At 34.7% G+C, this 15,642-nt stretch overlaps 1 protein-coding gene across 6 annotated transcripts; it reads right to left on the bottom strand.

Moving 5' to 3' along the window:
* Window positions 1-6,960: 6,960 nt before the first annotated feature.
* LOC123898965 (endoribonuclease Dicer homolog 2-like) lies at window positions 6,961-15,642 on the bottom strand. 6 transcript variants are annotated; one of them, XM_045950014.1, is made up of 22 exons: window positions 15,370-15,642; window positions 14,950-15,045; window positions 14,655-14,832; window positions 14,411-14,524; window positions 14,078-14,212; window positions 13,405-13,489; window positions 13,241-13,305; window positions 12,955-13,095; window positions 12,716-12,844; window positions 12,502-12,622; window positions 12,105-12,400; window positions 11,863-12,023; window positions 11,517-11,735; window positions 11,166-11,380; window positions 10,753-11,024; window positions 10,267-10,661; window positions 10,045-10,148; window positions 9,672-9,865; window positions 9,026-9,235; window positions 8,520-8,927; window positions 8,015-8,293; window positions 6,961-7,438 (listed from the first exon to the last, which is right to left on the bottom strand). In XM_045950014.1, the coding sequence occupies exons 2-22, from the start codon at window positions 15,024-15,026 to the stop codon at window positions 7,082-7,084; spliced, it is 4,155 nt and encodes a 1,384-aa protein (XP_045805970.1). In that variant the 5' UTR covers window positions 15,027-15,045; window positions 15,370-15,642; the 3' UTR covers window positions 6,961-7,081. The 6 variants fall into 6 exon arrangements, with proteins under 6 accessions (XP_045805970.1, XP_045805969.1, XP_045805971.1 ...); XM_045950013.1 differs by having other exon boundaries at window positions 14,950-15,040; window positions 15,134-15,639; XM_045950015.1 differs by having other exon boundaries at window positions 14,950-15,040; window positions 15,370-15,639.

Here is a 15,642-nt window from a genome sequence, read left to right as displayed (position 1 = left end):
TAAACCCTTTTCTTCATATTTGAAATCAAAACCCCATTCAAAAACCAACCCAAAACCTCAACCAAACATCATCTCTTTCAAACTTCCAAAACCCATCTCTCACATTCAAACACCAACCTACCCACACTATTCAACAACCCCATCTCCAAATTAAACTTTCTCTTCACAAATTTTCACCCAATTCTCTCAAATTCTTTGAACCCACTTTTACCAATTCTCTCAAACCCTTAAACCAAAAACCTTCACCTTCACCAAACCACCTTCAAGAATCACGAAATTTCACCACCACACCCCACCCTCACTTTGAAAATTTCTTGAAAAAAATCATGGTAAGAAGAAAGAAGAAGAATTGAACATAATGGGCAAGGAGTGCCTTCGCAAATGGACCCAGGCGGGTCATCGCAGTCTTAGCTACTTTGATGTCGGTTGGTATCACTTCCTTTAAGCTTGAATTTAATTTTGTTTTTGATGAATGTTTTTGGCTGTTTGAAAACTTGTGCACTGTTTGAATTGTCTTGTTTGAATGTCATTGAAAGTTATCTAGTTTAGCATCATAATACATGAATGTGTGATTCTCTTGTTTGATTGCTTGTTATATTTGATGATAGTTAGAAAAGTTGAGGAAGTTTTTCAAACATTGACCAATCGATAATCCGGCCTAGCCGTGAGATTTCGAGCCCAAACACATAAATTTTCTTGTCATGAGAGATTCCACAACTTAGCTAATTCTCTAGAACTTGCTTATGTTCTTTTAATTGATTGCTTGCTTTGAATTACACACCGAGGCATGTTGTTTGTACCTTGAGCCTTATTGAAGCCACCATTTTTTTTATGTTATATCCTTCGTTAACCCCTTTGAGCCGAAAGAAAAATGTTCTTTGTTGATAACCCAAGTTAAAAAAAAATTATAACAAAAAAAAAAGAAGATGATTTTCTTGGAGTTAGATCACTTAACTTATGAGTAGAGCACATTGCTCATCATTAAGTTTGGGGTTGCTTTTGGTATTTGCAACTGATTAAGTTTGGGGTGGGGTACTAGAGAATTTCTCATATGAAAAAAAAAAAAAATAGGGAGAGGCATTACCTTGTGACAAATGGTAAAAAAAAAAAAAAAAAAAAAAAAAAGAAAAAGAAACAAAAACAAAACACCAAATAAAAAAATGCTAATGAACCTCTCTGCGAAAAAAAAAAGTTGGACAAATAAATTCTCTAGTATGATTATGCTTGAATTTTGGGGGGGTGTTTGAACAATTCAATTCTTTGTGAAATAGGTGATCTTAAAACTCGCAAGTTTTTCTGCTTACCATCCAAAAAATATCCACCCTAAAACCTTAGCCCCGTTATAACCCTCAAGTCCTCTAAAGGTGTGAATTCTTATGCATGTCGATCGATTGTTAGAATGTTTGCAAGCTTATGGTAGAATGGCTATGTTTGTGTTGATTGAGTGAATATACCAATTTAAACAGGAGAGAATGTGAGGGAGTGAAGTGATTATGGTTTGGTCAATATTTGTGAAAAGTTCTTGATTTTTCGGTATTAATCTGTGTGCAAGTAAATTCATGATAGGGATGATCATTGAAATGTTAATTGTGATGTTCTAACTTGACTGATTTTGATGGCTTTGAATTAGACTGTTTGATAGTGCCAGGTTTTCCGATGGATGAAGATATTCCTTGAGGACAAGGAAAAGTTCAAGTTTGGGGTTGTGATGACTTCATGTCATTTCTATGTTCTTTTAAGCAAATGCAAGCAAACAAGTAGTTTTTACCATATTTTAGTACAATAATACAAGGAATTACATTGAGTTTTAATGTTTCTCGGATTGGAAGAAAGGAATCAAATTTGGTGTTATTGCTGTCAACGAAGCCTGGCTCAGGAAAACCAAGCCTGGCTCAGAAAAATCTTATTTTTCTGTCTGAGCCACTGCCTGTTGCGCCCAGCTTGGGCAGAACCAAGCCTGGCTTGGCACGAATTCTGCACTATAAATTGGAAACAGTTTCTCATTTTAGGGTTACGAAATATTGGATCAAGAACTGATTTTTGACGGCTATTTCAGAGGATCAAAGAGGCATTCAAGCAAGGATTCAAGGGTGGAAACACATCTAATCCCTTCTTGTAATGATGATTTCTTTCACTCATGTTAATGTAATTTCTTATTTGAACATGTTTGGCTAAATCTTTATGATTGATCTTTAGGGGATTCTAATTACTTTTGATCTTGAACAATGTGATTGTCATTTGATATGATGAATGAATTACGAAGATAGTTTCTATTGATTATTCCTTATGCTTAATGCTTTATATGATTTGGCCAATTATATGATGATTTCAATTATTTGTTTTACTATGAAAATAGGAATGAATCATCGATCTAGGAATAATTGATCAATTGACTTTCACTTAAGATATTTTGGATTGTTAATTGAGATTTTAAGGATTAAAGTTTTTATTCCTCAATTGATCATAGATTACCTAAGACATTAGGAATTGATGATCAAGGGAGAGGATTGTGTTACCAAGACATTGGGCATAATCAATTATGTTTAATCTAATCATGAAACTAAATTGAGTAATTTGTTCTCATACATGAAATTACCAAGAGAAATAGTAATTAGATGAACCATAAGGATCAATCGCTTTTCTTTATCAATTTGAATTTTAAGTCATTTCTTAAGTTTATGATCAAAACTTTGAACCAAGCAAAACTCCCCCCTTTTGTTACTATTATATCAATTTTCTTAAGTATGCCTTCAATTTCCATTTGAATTACAACAATCCCTGCGGAAAGAACGATTTATTATACTACTTGACGGCGATTTAGTACACTTGCTAAATTTCTATCACTTCGCAGCTGTATTAATTGGGGATGCAGTCATCCAAAAAATAGGTCAGTGATACCAGCTCTTAATTGATGATGATAAAATTCCTGCACGAAATCAGACAAAAGTAACTACCACTTCCACCGCGTGAACTACAACCTCGTGATGCAGATGATGCATGGACATTGTAGCTTACAATACATGTAATCGTCGCCACACAATATCAATCAGAACACTTACATAAAAAATTAATTAGAAAATCATGATAGAACTGAACAAAATCACCAATTAAAATGATAGCCCCATTTATTGAAGCAAGATGGTCAAGGGTATAGCAAAATTTTCGGAAGAAATGCATGGATCATACAGCCGCTACAGACACTACATCCATGAATTCCATGGTCAAATGAAGTCCTTTATCATATTATTTTAGAAAATGCAATAATTTAGAGTCGATAACAATTACATTCTCATAATACATTGACAAAAATGGTATAATTAAGAATCCATAACAATTATCGTCCATTTGTTTAACATCTATCTATTTAATTAATAACATATTGCGACCAGTCTGTGCAGATCGCGGAAAATGGCGGTTTGTTCAGTTTCCATTATGTTATAAGCTATAGTGCCATTATAGCGACTTAAAAGTCTTCTTCATTGGTTAGACAATGAAAATAAGTATATACCAACATATTGCAACCAAAATATATTGGGTATATATTAAGTTGAAATACGCAAAACAGTTAAAATAAAAGCATGTGAAGAGTAGAGTATAAGACTTACGGTCATGATACAGGCATATAGGTGTTTACCAGAAGCATGATGGCATTCATCCATTATTAAAACCTTTATCATATTCTGTTAAGCATAAACGTGCTTCATTGATTATTGACCACAATACAAGCCCCTTATATAGGCCAATACACAATACAAGTGACAAACTATAAAACTGCAAGCCAGGCCTTATGCTCACGCGCGCGCCCTGAGCTTGCCTCACAACTGCCTTACAGGCCAAGCTACCCTGTGACTATATATGCTATGCACATTACAGTCTAAGCACAATTAAAACATACACAATGAATGACTCCTAACACACACTCCCCTAAATTGAACTCCATTTAGAGATCAATTTACTGTCTCTAAGTTGCACAGGCCCAACTTGTCTCTATTCCTGCTGAAGCTTTCAAAACTCAATGCCTCGGTCATGATGTCTGCTACTTGCTCAAAGGATGAGCAGTGAACCAGCTGAACAGCTCCTTCCTTAGTCAAATCTCTCAAGAAATGGAACCTGACATCTATATGTTTACTCCTGCCATGCATCACAGGGTTCTTAGACAGTTTAATTGATGAACTGTTGTCACAATAGATGGTAATGCAGCTGTTCTTTCTTGAATCAATTTGAGCCAAAATTCTGGACAACCATATGCCTTGACATGCACTGCTAGCTGCAGCAATGAACTCAGCCTCAGTGGTAGATAAAGTAACTATTGGTTGCTTCTTTGATGACTATGCTATGCACATTACAGTCTAAGCACAATTAAAACATACACAATGAATGACTCCTAACATATTCAGTTTGATAAAGCTATGCCTCAAGCAAGAAATCAATATTGCCGGAGTCATGACTAGCACCTATAACATTCAAAGGCATTATCGACGGTCATTACAGTCATCTATGGTTCATAGACAAATAAAATTCTGAAGCATCATACTAAAACTATATTAGTCACGATAGTAATTCAAAGACCCTCACCTCATGTTTCTCCGTCTCTTCTTTCCACATATCGCCATCCCAATGGTCAATACCCATGTCTCCCCAATACATTCCAACTTTTAAATTAGTGTTGTTTCTCAAGGCTTTAGCTTGCTAGAATACACGAGTGAACAAAACAAACAAGTAGAGTGAATCTTTAATCATTAATTATAACATAGCAATCATTCATCAATCATCATACAATACTATTACAATGTATCTTAAATATGCAAAATTATCATAAAAGAGATCAAAGTTGCAGTATACCTGAGAAACCAATACAACTTTTGGAACCAGAAAAACAGCAACGTAAGGAGAAGGCTTGCGGAAGTGACAAGCGTAGCTTCTAAGAAGCATGATCGCTATCAACGTCTTTCCAGATCCAGTCTCCAAGTACACTATCATATTTTCACGAATCGCCTTTTCCAATGCTTCAAGCTGATAGCTACAACACACATAAAGCAAAAACCTCAACAACCCAAATCATATCAATCTATATCCATCATAACTTCTTCCATAATCTTCTAGCAAATGGAAGAGCATCAGGCATAATCTTCTGCTAACCATATCCATCTATATCCATCATAACTTCTTCCATAATCTTTGATGAACCTACATTAGTATGTTATTTCAAATCTTCATTCTTCAACGGTTCAATAAAAAGATATTGACTACTATTTGACTATTTTTAGGTCTAGGGTTTAATTATCATGAAATAAAAAAGTTCAAATTTTTTAATGAAAGAGGTATACTGGTATAGCATTCACTGCTTCAAAAAAAAAGGTAAATAATTGTTACTACCATCTTTCCAAAACACATTTTTCTAAAAGATAAATTAAAATCAACAATTCATTTTAAGAAATTATTTTTTTCAAAAAAAGGATGTGCATAAAAGGCACATGTTAAGGTTCTAAATATAGAAAATTGCATTTATTGTTAAAAAAAAATTTAATGCTTAAGAAGTTAAATGCACATGTTTCAATATATTATTTCTACTTTTGCTTCTTTAACATGTGCCTTTGGTGCACATGTTAACATTTTCCTTTTTAAAAAGACTAATATGGACATAATCTTTAAAAAAGAGATAAAAAAGAAACAAATATTTTATTATTTAAGGGGCATGAATGGCCACTTTATAAAAATATCTTTGTTAAAATGATAACTACAAATATAATCAATATTTCTTAATGCATCTGTCATCTGATTAGCTTCACGATATGAGTACTGCACCTCCACTTCCCAATCCAAGTCTATCATGCGACCAATCTTCTCAATTAAGGCCCTTTCATGCATACTAGTGTTGCCCCTTTAAGTAATATCCTTTACTACCACCGTTGAATCCACATGTACCAATTATAACACCCCAACTAAATTGTCCAGAATATTTAGTCGAGATATTAATAATTGAATCTGAGTACATTAAAATTACAAAATAAATTGATTGAATTACAAGATATCACAAGAATAACATAAAAACAAAGAAGAAGACGAAAGTCTTCTAATCCGATAATCCAAGCTCAGCCTCGATCATCAGTTCCTGCCTGGACCTTGCTCCGGTTAACCTGTTTACCTGAAATGATGCCTGAACCGTGCTAACGACAACTTCGGTTGAAATTCATCCGCCTCGCAAGCAAAAACCCTTAATAAACACCCCATAATTTTGTGATATATGCATTCCCAACCCCAATGAATTCTGAGAAGCCATTCAACCACTCAACATCACTCCCTCTAATTAAACCACCACAATAGATTACTTCATTACTACAAGCACCATCTAAATTCAAGCGAACCCATCCTCCTCTAGATGGTTTCCGGAAAATATCAACCAAGCTACGTTGAGCACCACCCTTCAAATTCACAGCATTGTCAGCCACACTGTACATGCCAACTCTCTTCATCACAATATCATGCTTCATTAGCCACACAAAAGTTTTAATTCTTTCAGGTACATTTAACCTCCTCATGTACTTCCACACCACATCAAGAATAATCTGTCATGATCTTTACACAAACAACTTCATAAGCTTTATTTTCTTTTGTTGGGGCATTTGATTGAATCAAATGGCCGGTTTTGCCAAGATTGATGAGCTACAAAAGAGGAAACTGAACTTTTTGATGTTACTAAATAGTTTTCGAAGTGAAATAATTATGAATTAACATTTTTTTTGTAGCATCTGAAACTTTCTATGTTACTAAACGTGTTTTCAAGTATATGAAAAACAACCATAGTTATTCTACGAGCACGTTTCAACTATAAATGACCTCAAATTTGTCCAAACTAACCACATGAATGGAATCCATTTGTCGAAAGGGAAGGATACTGAAGTTGACAGTAGACACTGTTAGTTCAAGCATCAATGAAACATTATTAAACCAAACAAAACATAGAAGCAAATCACAACAATATCTCTTATCGTAAGTAGGTCAAATTGAATATACACTACTCACACGAAACGCATACATCCATATGTTTTTACAATTCCTAAATATAAACAAGTCATGTATATCATTTGTCTTGTGTTTCCTTCAGCTGCAAGGAATTCAAAACTCCCTTGCAGGCTAGTCTTTTGGCAGTTTTCCTATCAGTAAAACCTTTGTGCTCATACTGATGAATTATGCCATCTGCAATTACCTCGACTTTACAACTAGTAACACCATCGTCATTTTGGAACAAGGGCTTCTTCATGGTATAATTCATTTTCTGGCACAATTCAGTTAATTCTCTAACGGGATGAATCGTTAATGTATCAGGTGTCACAAGTGGTTCCAAAAGAGGCCTTATGCTTTGCCACACAACCTCCTTGTTGTATCCTGAATCAACGAGTATAGCACCAGCTAGAGACTCTATGACGTCGCCAAGTACCTGCAGCAAATAATAGGAACAATCTTAATTGTTGTTGTAACAATTTACACATATAACATTTAAATCCTTAAATTATGTTCAAGAAGAACTAATTAATGACCCTAAAGAAGTAGGCAAAAAGGAGTATTACAAACTATGAAGCAATAACACAGACATGAACACCATACACGACTCTGACGCCGACACGTCAACACCAATAATAATTTTAGAAAATGAAAGTAATCGAACGTAATCACATGTCAGAGTTGTATCATTGTCAAACAATGAACACACTTTTAATCTGAAGTGTCGGTGCTACCTAGGTCACAGATGTAAACATGATATTTTGATCACAATTACAGGACAACTAAAATTTAAATGCTCATAACAACTTCAATAGAAAAACTTCCATACCAAAAAACATACATAAAACTCAAAACAAAAGCACAAATGCAGTTTGTGTTCCCTCCCATGCCTTAGAGGCATTATATGCTCTAAGGATTGTCTGCTATTTAGAAAACGCCACTTCGAAGTAGCTTTTTCCCTGCTCAAACACTACCATGATAGTAATTGCATTATTTCAAGACTTCGACTCACCTTGGGGAATGATGCCTCGGACTCCCATCCAAAAGTTGATGGTGAAGATAGTTCGTCGTATTTATCTAGTGTAGCGACAATATGTTTATGCAACTCCTGGGAGGTATGGAGTACATGTTTATGCAATTGAACCTTTATGGCAGACCATGCATAACAGTCATTATTCACAGATGCTGACCTCATGTCAGTTAATTGCCCAGGTGACATGCCGGGATATTCTTTATACAAATGCATCGTAATGAGATAATCCAATACTGAATCTCCTAAATATTCTAGCCGCTGCAGGGAAAAGAAAATATCATACAAAAAATGAGACAACACTAAGAGGAAAACATAATTGATCATGAAGAAGGTTGTCAACAATTAATAATTAATATTTATAAAGGTCGATCAAGACTTGTAAAAGGATAAGGTAATCAATATGGAGACAGAAAATTCTGCCGTACATTGATACATTATGCTAATATCTTGTTTCTATATGAAGAATAATAATAACAGTAAGTACCTGATAGCATCTAGGCACCTCAGGCAGCATGTAAGAACCATGCGTCAAAGCTTCTACTAACAGAGAATGATCCCTAAATGTGTACTTCAGTAGGGATTCTAGAAAGCCGACATTAACTATATTCTCGGGACAAGCATTGAATTGCCTTTCATATGGTGTAATATTAAAATTAACTTTTATACCAATCCAATCCATGAACAACAATGCAGCCACCTCACCACCAGCGCTAAGGAAGGCACCAATTAGTGCTTCAACCACATCAGCAACAACTTTTCGTCTCAATTTTCTATTTGGACGGGTATAAATTTCTCTTCCATTGCAAACAATCTCTTCTAATTTAAAACTCCTTGATTTAGCTCCTGGAATGATCCAGGTCTTGGGATCAAAAGGCTCATTCCGTATGAAGCCCTGCAACTCAGAGAATAGACGTTAAAATATCATAAGAGGTGTTAAGCTTGAAAGATTGAAGAATGATAGATTACAAAAGAGAGGGAGAGAAAGAATACCGGAAGTTTAAAACCGCAACCTAGCTTACAGAGGGCCGCATTACAAATGATCTTCTCCCTCTTCACACTGAGAAGACCCTCGTGGTGATTTTGATATGTATTAAAAAGCTGTTGACTAACAGCATATTTTAGAAAAGAGTCTCCGAGTGTCTCTAGTGACTCATAATGGAAGGTCTCATTGCATGACTTTGTGGTTATTGCTTCCAAGACCTACAATGCAAAATGGAGATATCATCATCAGTGCAAATATCTTTAAAATGTTTGACAACTATAAAAGAAAATCAAGCATTCAGATACCATACCACCAAGACAAATTAACCAAAAAATGCAAGCGGAGAAAGTTCTCAGCAAGAATTAGCTGAGGTAGTGGAAACTAAAAGTAGAGCAGAAGGAACTTTTTACCTTCAATGTCCAGAATATTGTGTTTTCTACTACAACTTATGTTGTAGAACTACTTCGATTATTAATAAAATTATTATGTAAGAAAACATAGAGTAAAAAAATCTGCTTTACTAAAAACTTTTAAGGACAATCAACAAATAGATACAGAATATTTTATTCTAGAAAATATAAACTCCAAGCAATGATCCTAACGCATCGTTTTGAAGTTGATCAGAAAAATTTGAGGACGTCAGTAGTAGCCCACCTTGAATGTTTCAATCCTGTTTTGCGGACAATGATCCAAATGCATCTTTTTGAAGTTGAAAGCTCCAAGCAATGACTCAAGTCTATGCATTATTGATGGAATATATGAAAAAGAATAAAGTGTATCAACGGAAATTGGTGACATGATTATAGAGCATAGTTCGGGTGGTAATTCAACATAAGTCTTGCTCGCATCTGGAAAAGAAAAATACAGGATTAAGATAAGAGATTACACATCATTAGTGTTTGGACAGCGATAACAGAAGAAACTATATCTTCTGTGCCTTTATAGAAACCAAAGGTTTGTATGATACAAACTAAGGAAAGATTAAGGAACCGAGAAAAAATTTTAAAAAGTAAATTAAAGCATAAACCTCTGTCTTTCGTTTGTCTGCTTCCATGACAATAATTTTTGACAGAAAAAACATGTCTTGCTTTAAGTAGGCGTTGATGTTCATAACGCAATTGAATGCCGTGCCTGAAATTTGGAAAAGGATAAATTGGAATAATGCATCAATATAGATAAATAAATGGATAAGGCACCAGAGTAGATAGATTAGCTTAGAAAATAAGCATCTACCATAAATATGACTTACTTCTGTCCGAAATACTTCTTGTACGTAGTAACTTCACCATTTCCTACTTCTAGAGGTGAGTTTCCATCCAACTCCATTATATTAGTGGTGATGTAGGTACGGCCATTATGTGGAGTGAAAATCAAAGCATTTTGCAATATGCAACCGCAAACTAAACCTTTTTCGGTCCATATGTTGGCTACATGGTGCAGACACCCAATTTCAGATGGATGTACGGAATTAATCGTTAACCAATCAACAACTGTTGTTTGCTCTCTAACGATAGATGGGAGCAGAAGATAATCAATGTCATAGTCATCTTCCGAACAACATTTGTCTAAAACAGATTCCTTATCCATTTTATTATTCGTAAGAATTCCAAGGACAGTAGCCTGGAATCTTTTACAAAGAAGAACCTGGAAAATGAAAACAAAATCATAACTTTATTGACTTTTACTAACACTTGCAAATAAGCCGGATACAATTAAAGGAATACTAAAGAGATACCTGATCCGGTGAGAGAGTAATGCTTCCTTTGTAATTCAATTTCACAGACAAGCTACCTTTGTCGAAACACATGTCAAATTGCATGCATCCGATTTCTGGTTCAAGCATGACTCTAGTTGCAAGAAAAATGTCTTTCACGGTGATATCATAGCTAAAATTTTGTTTTAGTTCTATTAAATAACAATGATAGATGGTGTTGCTATTGTTCGACACGCGATTTACCAATTCAAATGGTACATAGCTTGGCTGTTCCTCATCATATGGCTCATTCCCTGAAAGATTTTGTTTGATGTTGATGCCATTCAAAGCATTATTATATGGTTAAACAGAATTATATGGTCAAGTAATGTGAAAAACGAAAGGCAATAATAAAAGGAAAAATGTGGTAAATTCTTAAAGGCACGGGAACTTACCAAATTCCTCCACCTCTGCTTCTTCAATGACAATAGAAGGAACAAGGTAGTCTGTCAACGCTCCAATCTTATGAAGTTGTTTGCATGCTTCAAGGCATGCAATATTCTTTAAGAACTTTGTTTCACCTTGTACATGAATAGCTTGTAGAGGACAGCTCTTAGGAAGATACAATATTCCTTTCTCTTTGTCCCACCTTGGCGTCGGTTTAAAGTACCTGAGTTTAAAAAACTGAATGATGAACGGGATAAAAAATTGAAGACGACCAGATCGATGCAAAAGAAGGCATATCTTAAGGTTCATTAAACGAAGAAAAAATAATATGGAACGAGGGAAAAAATTGACGAACTAACCCATCTGAAGGGAGCCGTGAGCAATATAAGTATATCAAAGTAATGCTAGAACTAAGATTCACAACAGCTTCAGTGCTAGCAACACGATAAGCTTGCTCCTGAAATTGATCAATTTCAAGACTCTCACATGGAAGGGAAGACTGTCGCAAAGACTCCTTCCTCATCATTTGGGAACCACCAAGGTATTTCTCTAATCGAGAACGTGTATCGAAATCGCCGCTGTAATTTTGGAACAAAATAAGGTTATTTGAGAATTTGATATGATAACTGTCTAAATAGCACTTAGGTAAGTGCTATTATAGTTAATTAGAAATCACGATACTAAGGAGAATAACACAATAATAACCTGTTAACCATCAATATGTAATCTGAATTTTGCATTCTAGCACGACCTCGGGACTGTACAAAACTGCACACTGTAGGACATGGGTCAAATCTAATAACCAAATTGCAACTTTGAACATCTAAACCCTCTTCAAGAATTGATGTTGCAACAATGATGTTGACCTACAGATTAAAATATTTCCTTGATAAGTAAATTATATTTGCCTATTACAATACAGTGGATTATATAAGAAAGCAGCATACCAATCCCATACGAAATTCTTCCACAATCTCATTTTGAGTTTTTCTTGATTGGTGTTGCAATCTACTGCTGTTTCCTGCAATGTATTTAGCTCTCCAGCTATTGTATTTTGGAAGCAAAGTGTTTAATAGAACCTCAAGGACAATGGCTGTAATGACCCTTTCCACAAACACTATGCATCTCATTTCAGTAAAACCCTGATACTCAAGTAGACAGTCAATAAGACAAGACACTCTCGATGTCAATAACCCCATTTTCACATCGGAATCCATATTATAACCAATAGTCCATTGAGGATCTGAGTAAGAAAACATTGTCTAAAATTAATAAAAGAATGCCGACAGAAGATTCAATTAAAATTAAAATGTCACATTTTCTCAATGCTTGTAGAATCATTACCAGATGGTACATAACTTTGCAGGGTCAGCATAGTAGCCGAACTAAATTTTTTTACAATTTGATCCCCAGAGTTACCCCATAAGAAATTTTCAATTTCAATTGAAGATAAGGATTCCGCAGCCTATCACGTAAAAAACAGTTGATGTCAATTATTCAAACATGAACATAAGATAGAGTCACAAAAATAAAGTCATTGTAGTAGAAGGCCAAGAACCTTCAAAGCCAACCAAACACCAAGCTCATCCAAGCAAAATATTGAGGAAGTAAAAATCCTTGCTATTTTTTTGTGTGCAGATTCAATAGCTGATTTTGTGAAATCTGAACTTGTGACGTAAAGCTCATGCTGAAGAACAAATTAGCGCCATTACAGGTTAATAATCAACTATGATGGACAAAACATGCAGAGAAAGAAACTTCGATCTAATTTGAACTGTATATCTGAACATTACTCACCTTTTGTTTTAAGGCAAGGAGTTTTTGAGCTAATTCTTCAAATAACGCATATGAAATGATGTTGTCCTTGTAATACCGGAATTTTGGGGTAGATGTCGGTATGAACTGTGATAGGACAGCATCACTTATACAGGTATAAACCTTCAATTAAAAAAAAATATCAGTGATATAAAACATAGCAAGACCAAACAGTAATATTGAGTTGTACTTCAAAACAAACGAGTAATACTCACAAAGGAATGAAGTAAGAAAAATTGTACATAAAGAGGAAGAAAATAAAAACAACCTTTGAATGCATTAGAGTCATTAGTTCCCGAATATTTTTTGACAAGGTCGATTCAGAATTTGCAGCTGTAATAAACAATGAGAGAATAACTGACACTGATGAACAAACAGGAAAAAACAAGAAATGCAAAGAAATGAATAGAAACTTTCACTAGGCGTGTATACCTTTCGACTTAATTGGTGATGCAGTCATCCCAAAAATTCGAGGAAGCTCGGTGATACCAGATCTTAACTGATGATGATAAAATTCCTGCACGCAATCAGACAAAAGTAAGTACCACTTCCACTGCATGAACTACAACCATGTGATGCAGATGATGTATGGTTGTTGTAGCTTACAATATCACCAATTAAAATGATTGCCCCGTTTATTCCTTTATCATATTATATTTAGAAAACGTGGTAATTTAAAGTTAATAAGAATTATATTCGCAACAAATTGACAAAAATGGTATAATTAAGAATCCATAACAATTATCGTCACCATTTGTTTAACTTCCATTTATATAATAACATACTGCGACCACACAAGATAGCAGAAAATGACAGTTTGTTCAATTTCCACCACGCAAGAATGCTACACCTCTATAGCGGCTATTTGACAACATTTTGTACTAAATAGTGTATCTCCGAACAATAACAATTTGTTCAAATTTCACTATGTTATAGGCTATAGTGCCATTATAGCTTGTATTTAACAACATGTTGTGAATGGACCTTTAGTCAATGAGAATAAGTATATACCAACATCTTGCGACCAAAATATACTCCGGTAATAAGTTGAAATACACAAAACAGTTAAAATAAAAACATGTAAAGAGTAGAGTATAAGACTTACGGTCATGATACAAGCGTATGGGTGTTTACCCGAAGTATGATGGCATTCATCCATTATTAAAACCTTTATCATTTTCAGTTTGATAAAGCTATGCCTCAAGCAAGAAAGCAATATTGCAGGAGTCATGACAAGCACCTATAATATTCAAAGGCATTAATGACAGTCATTATAGTTATCTATACTTAACTATATTAACAATGATGACATGTATATTCAGGTCAATTGAACATTCAAAAAACAGACAAATAGTTTATGGTTCTGCAAACCAGAATTATATTAATATAAAATAACAAGTACATCTATTAGTCGCGATAGAAATTTAAAGACCCTCACCTCATGTTTCTCCATCTCTGCTTTCCACATAGCTCCATCCCAATAGTCAACACCCATGTCTCCCCAATACATTCCAACCTTTAAGTCAGTGTGGTTTTTCAAGGCTTTAGCTTGCTAGAATACACAAAACAAAACAAACAAGCACAGTGAATCCTCAATCATCACATAGCAATCATTCATCATAAAATGTATCTCAACTCAAATAAGCAAAATTATCATAATAGAGATCAAAGTAGCAGCATACCTGAGAAACCAATACAACTTTGGGAACCAAAAAAACAGCAATGTTTGGAGAAGGCTTCCGGAGGTGATAAGCGTAGCTTCGAAGAAGCATGATGGCTATCAATGTCTTTCCGGATCCAGTCTCCAAGTACACTATGGTATTCTGGCGAATTGCTTTGTCCAATGCTTCAAGCTGATAACTACACACACAAAACACAAAAATCTCAACAACCCAAATCATCAATCCATCCAATCAAGTGAATCAACCATTACAAAGAAAAAGGTTTTGTTTTTATTTTAAAAAAATAAAAACTAACCTTCTAGCAAATGGAAGAGCATCAGGCATAATCTGCTGCTCACCATATCCATCCATTTCCATAAGAGCTTCTTCCATAATCTTTGATGAACCTACACTAATCAAATTAAAAATCATCAAAATTCAAAATATTACTCTAACTATGAAACAATGACAATAACACGGACATCAGACACAACACTTACTCATAAACACCTGTAATAATTTAAGAAAATAAACCCAAACACGAAAAACCTCAGACACCAGACACGTCTTCAATTAGAAATGTCAGTACTACAAACTCCCTCAGATCTTAAATATAAGCAAAAAAATATACAATGGTCTCTCACTTTCTCATTCTAAATGAAGAAAAAAGAGAAACCCATTACTCAAAACCCAAATTAAAGAAAAGGGTATAGAGTGAAAGTGAAAAAGATCCAACCTTTATCTTTTGAAAGCAATGAAGTGAGTGGTTACAACCCAAAAAGATACACAGGACAAAGAAAAGCCCTAATGAGCGAGTGAATACTAAACGAAAAGATTGCTTAGTAGAGAAGGAGATGAATACAAAAGGGCACCGTTTGAAGTTCTTTTCAAAAGATCAATTTTTTATGAACAAAGAAACCAACATGTGTAGTGTGGGGGGACCGACCACAACAGTGTAGTGTGTAGTGTTGTGGTTTTCAGGAATCTTTGTAATTGAAATTTGAATGTT

This window comes from Trifolium pratense, linkage group LG7 (genome assembly GCF_020283565.1).
Source record: "Trifolium pratense cultivar HEN17-A07 linkage group LG7, ARS_RC_1.1, whole genome shotgun sequence".
Lineage (NCBI taxonomy): Eukaryota > Viridiplantae > Streptophyta > Magnoliopsida > Fabales > Fabaceae > Trifolium > Trifolium pratense.
This window is presented reverse-complemented; position numbering and strand designations above follow the sequence as displayed.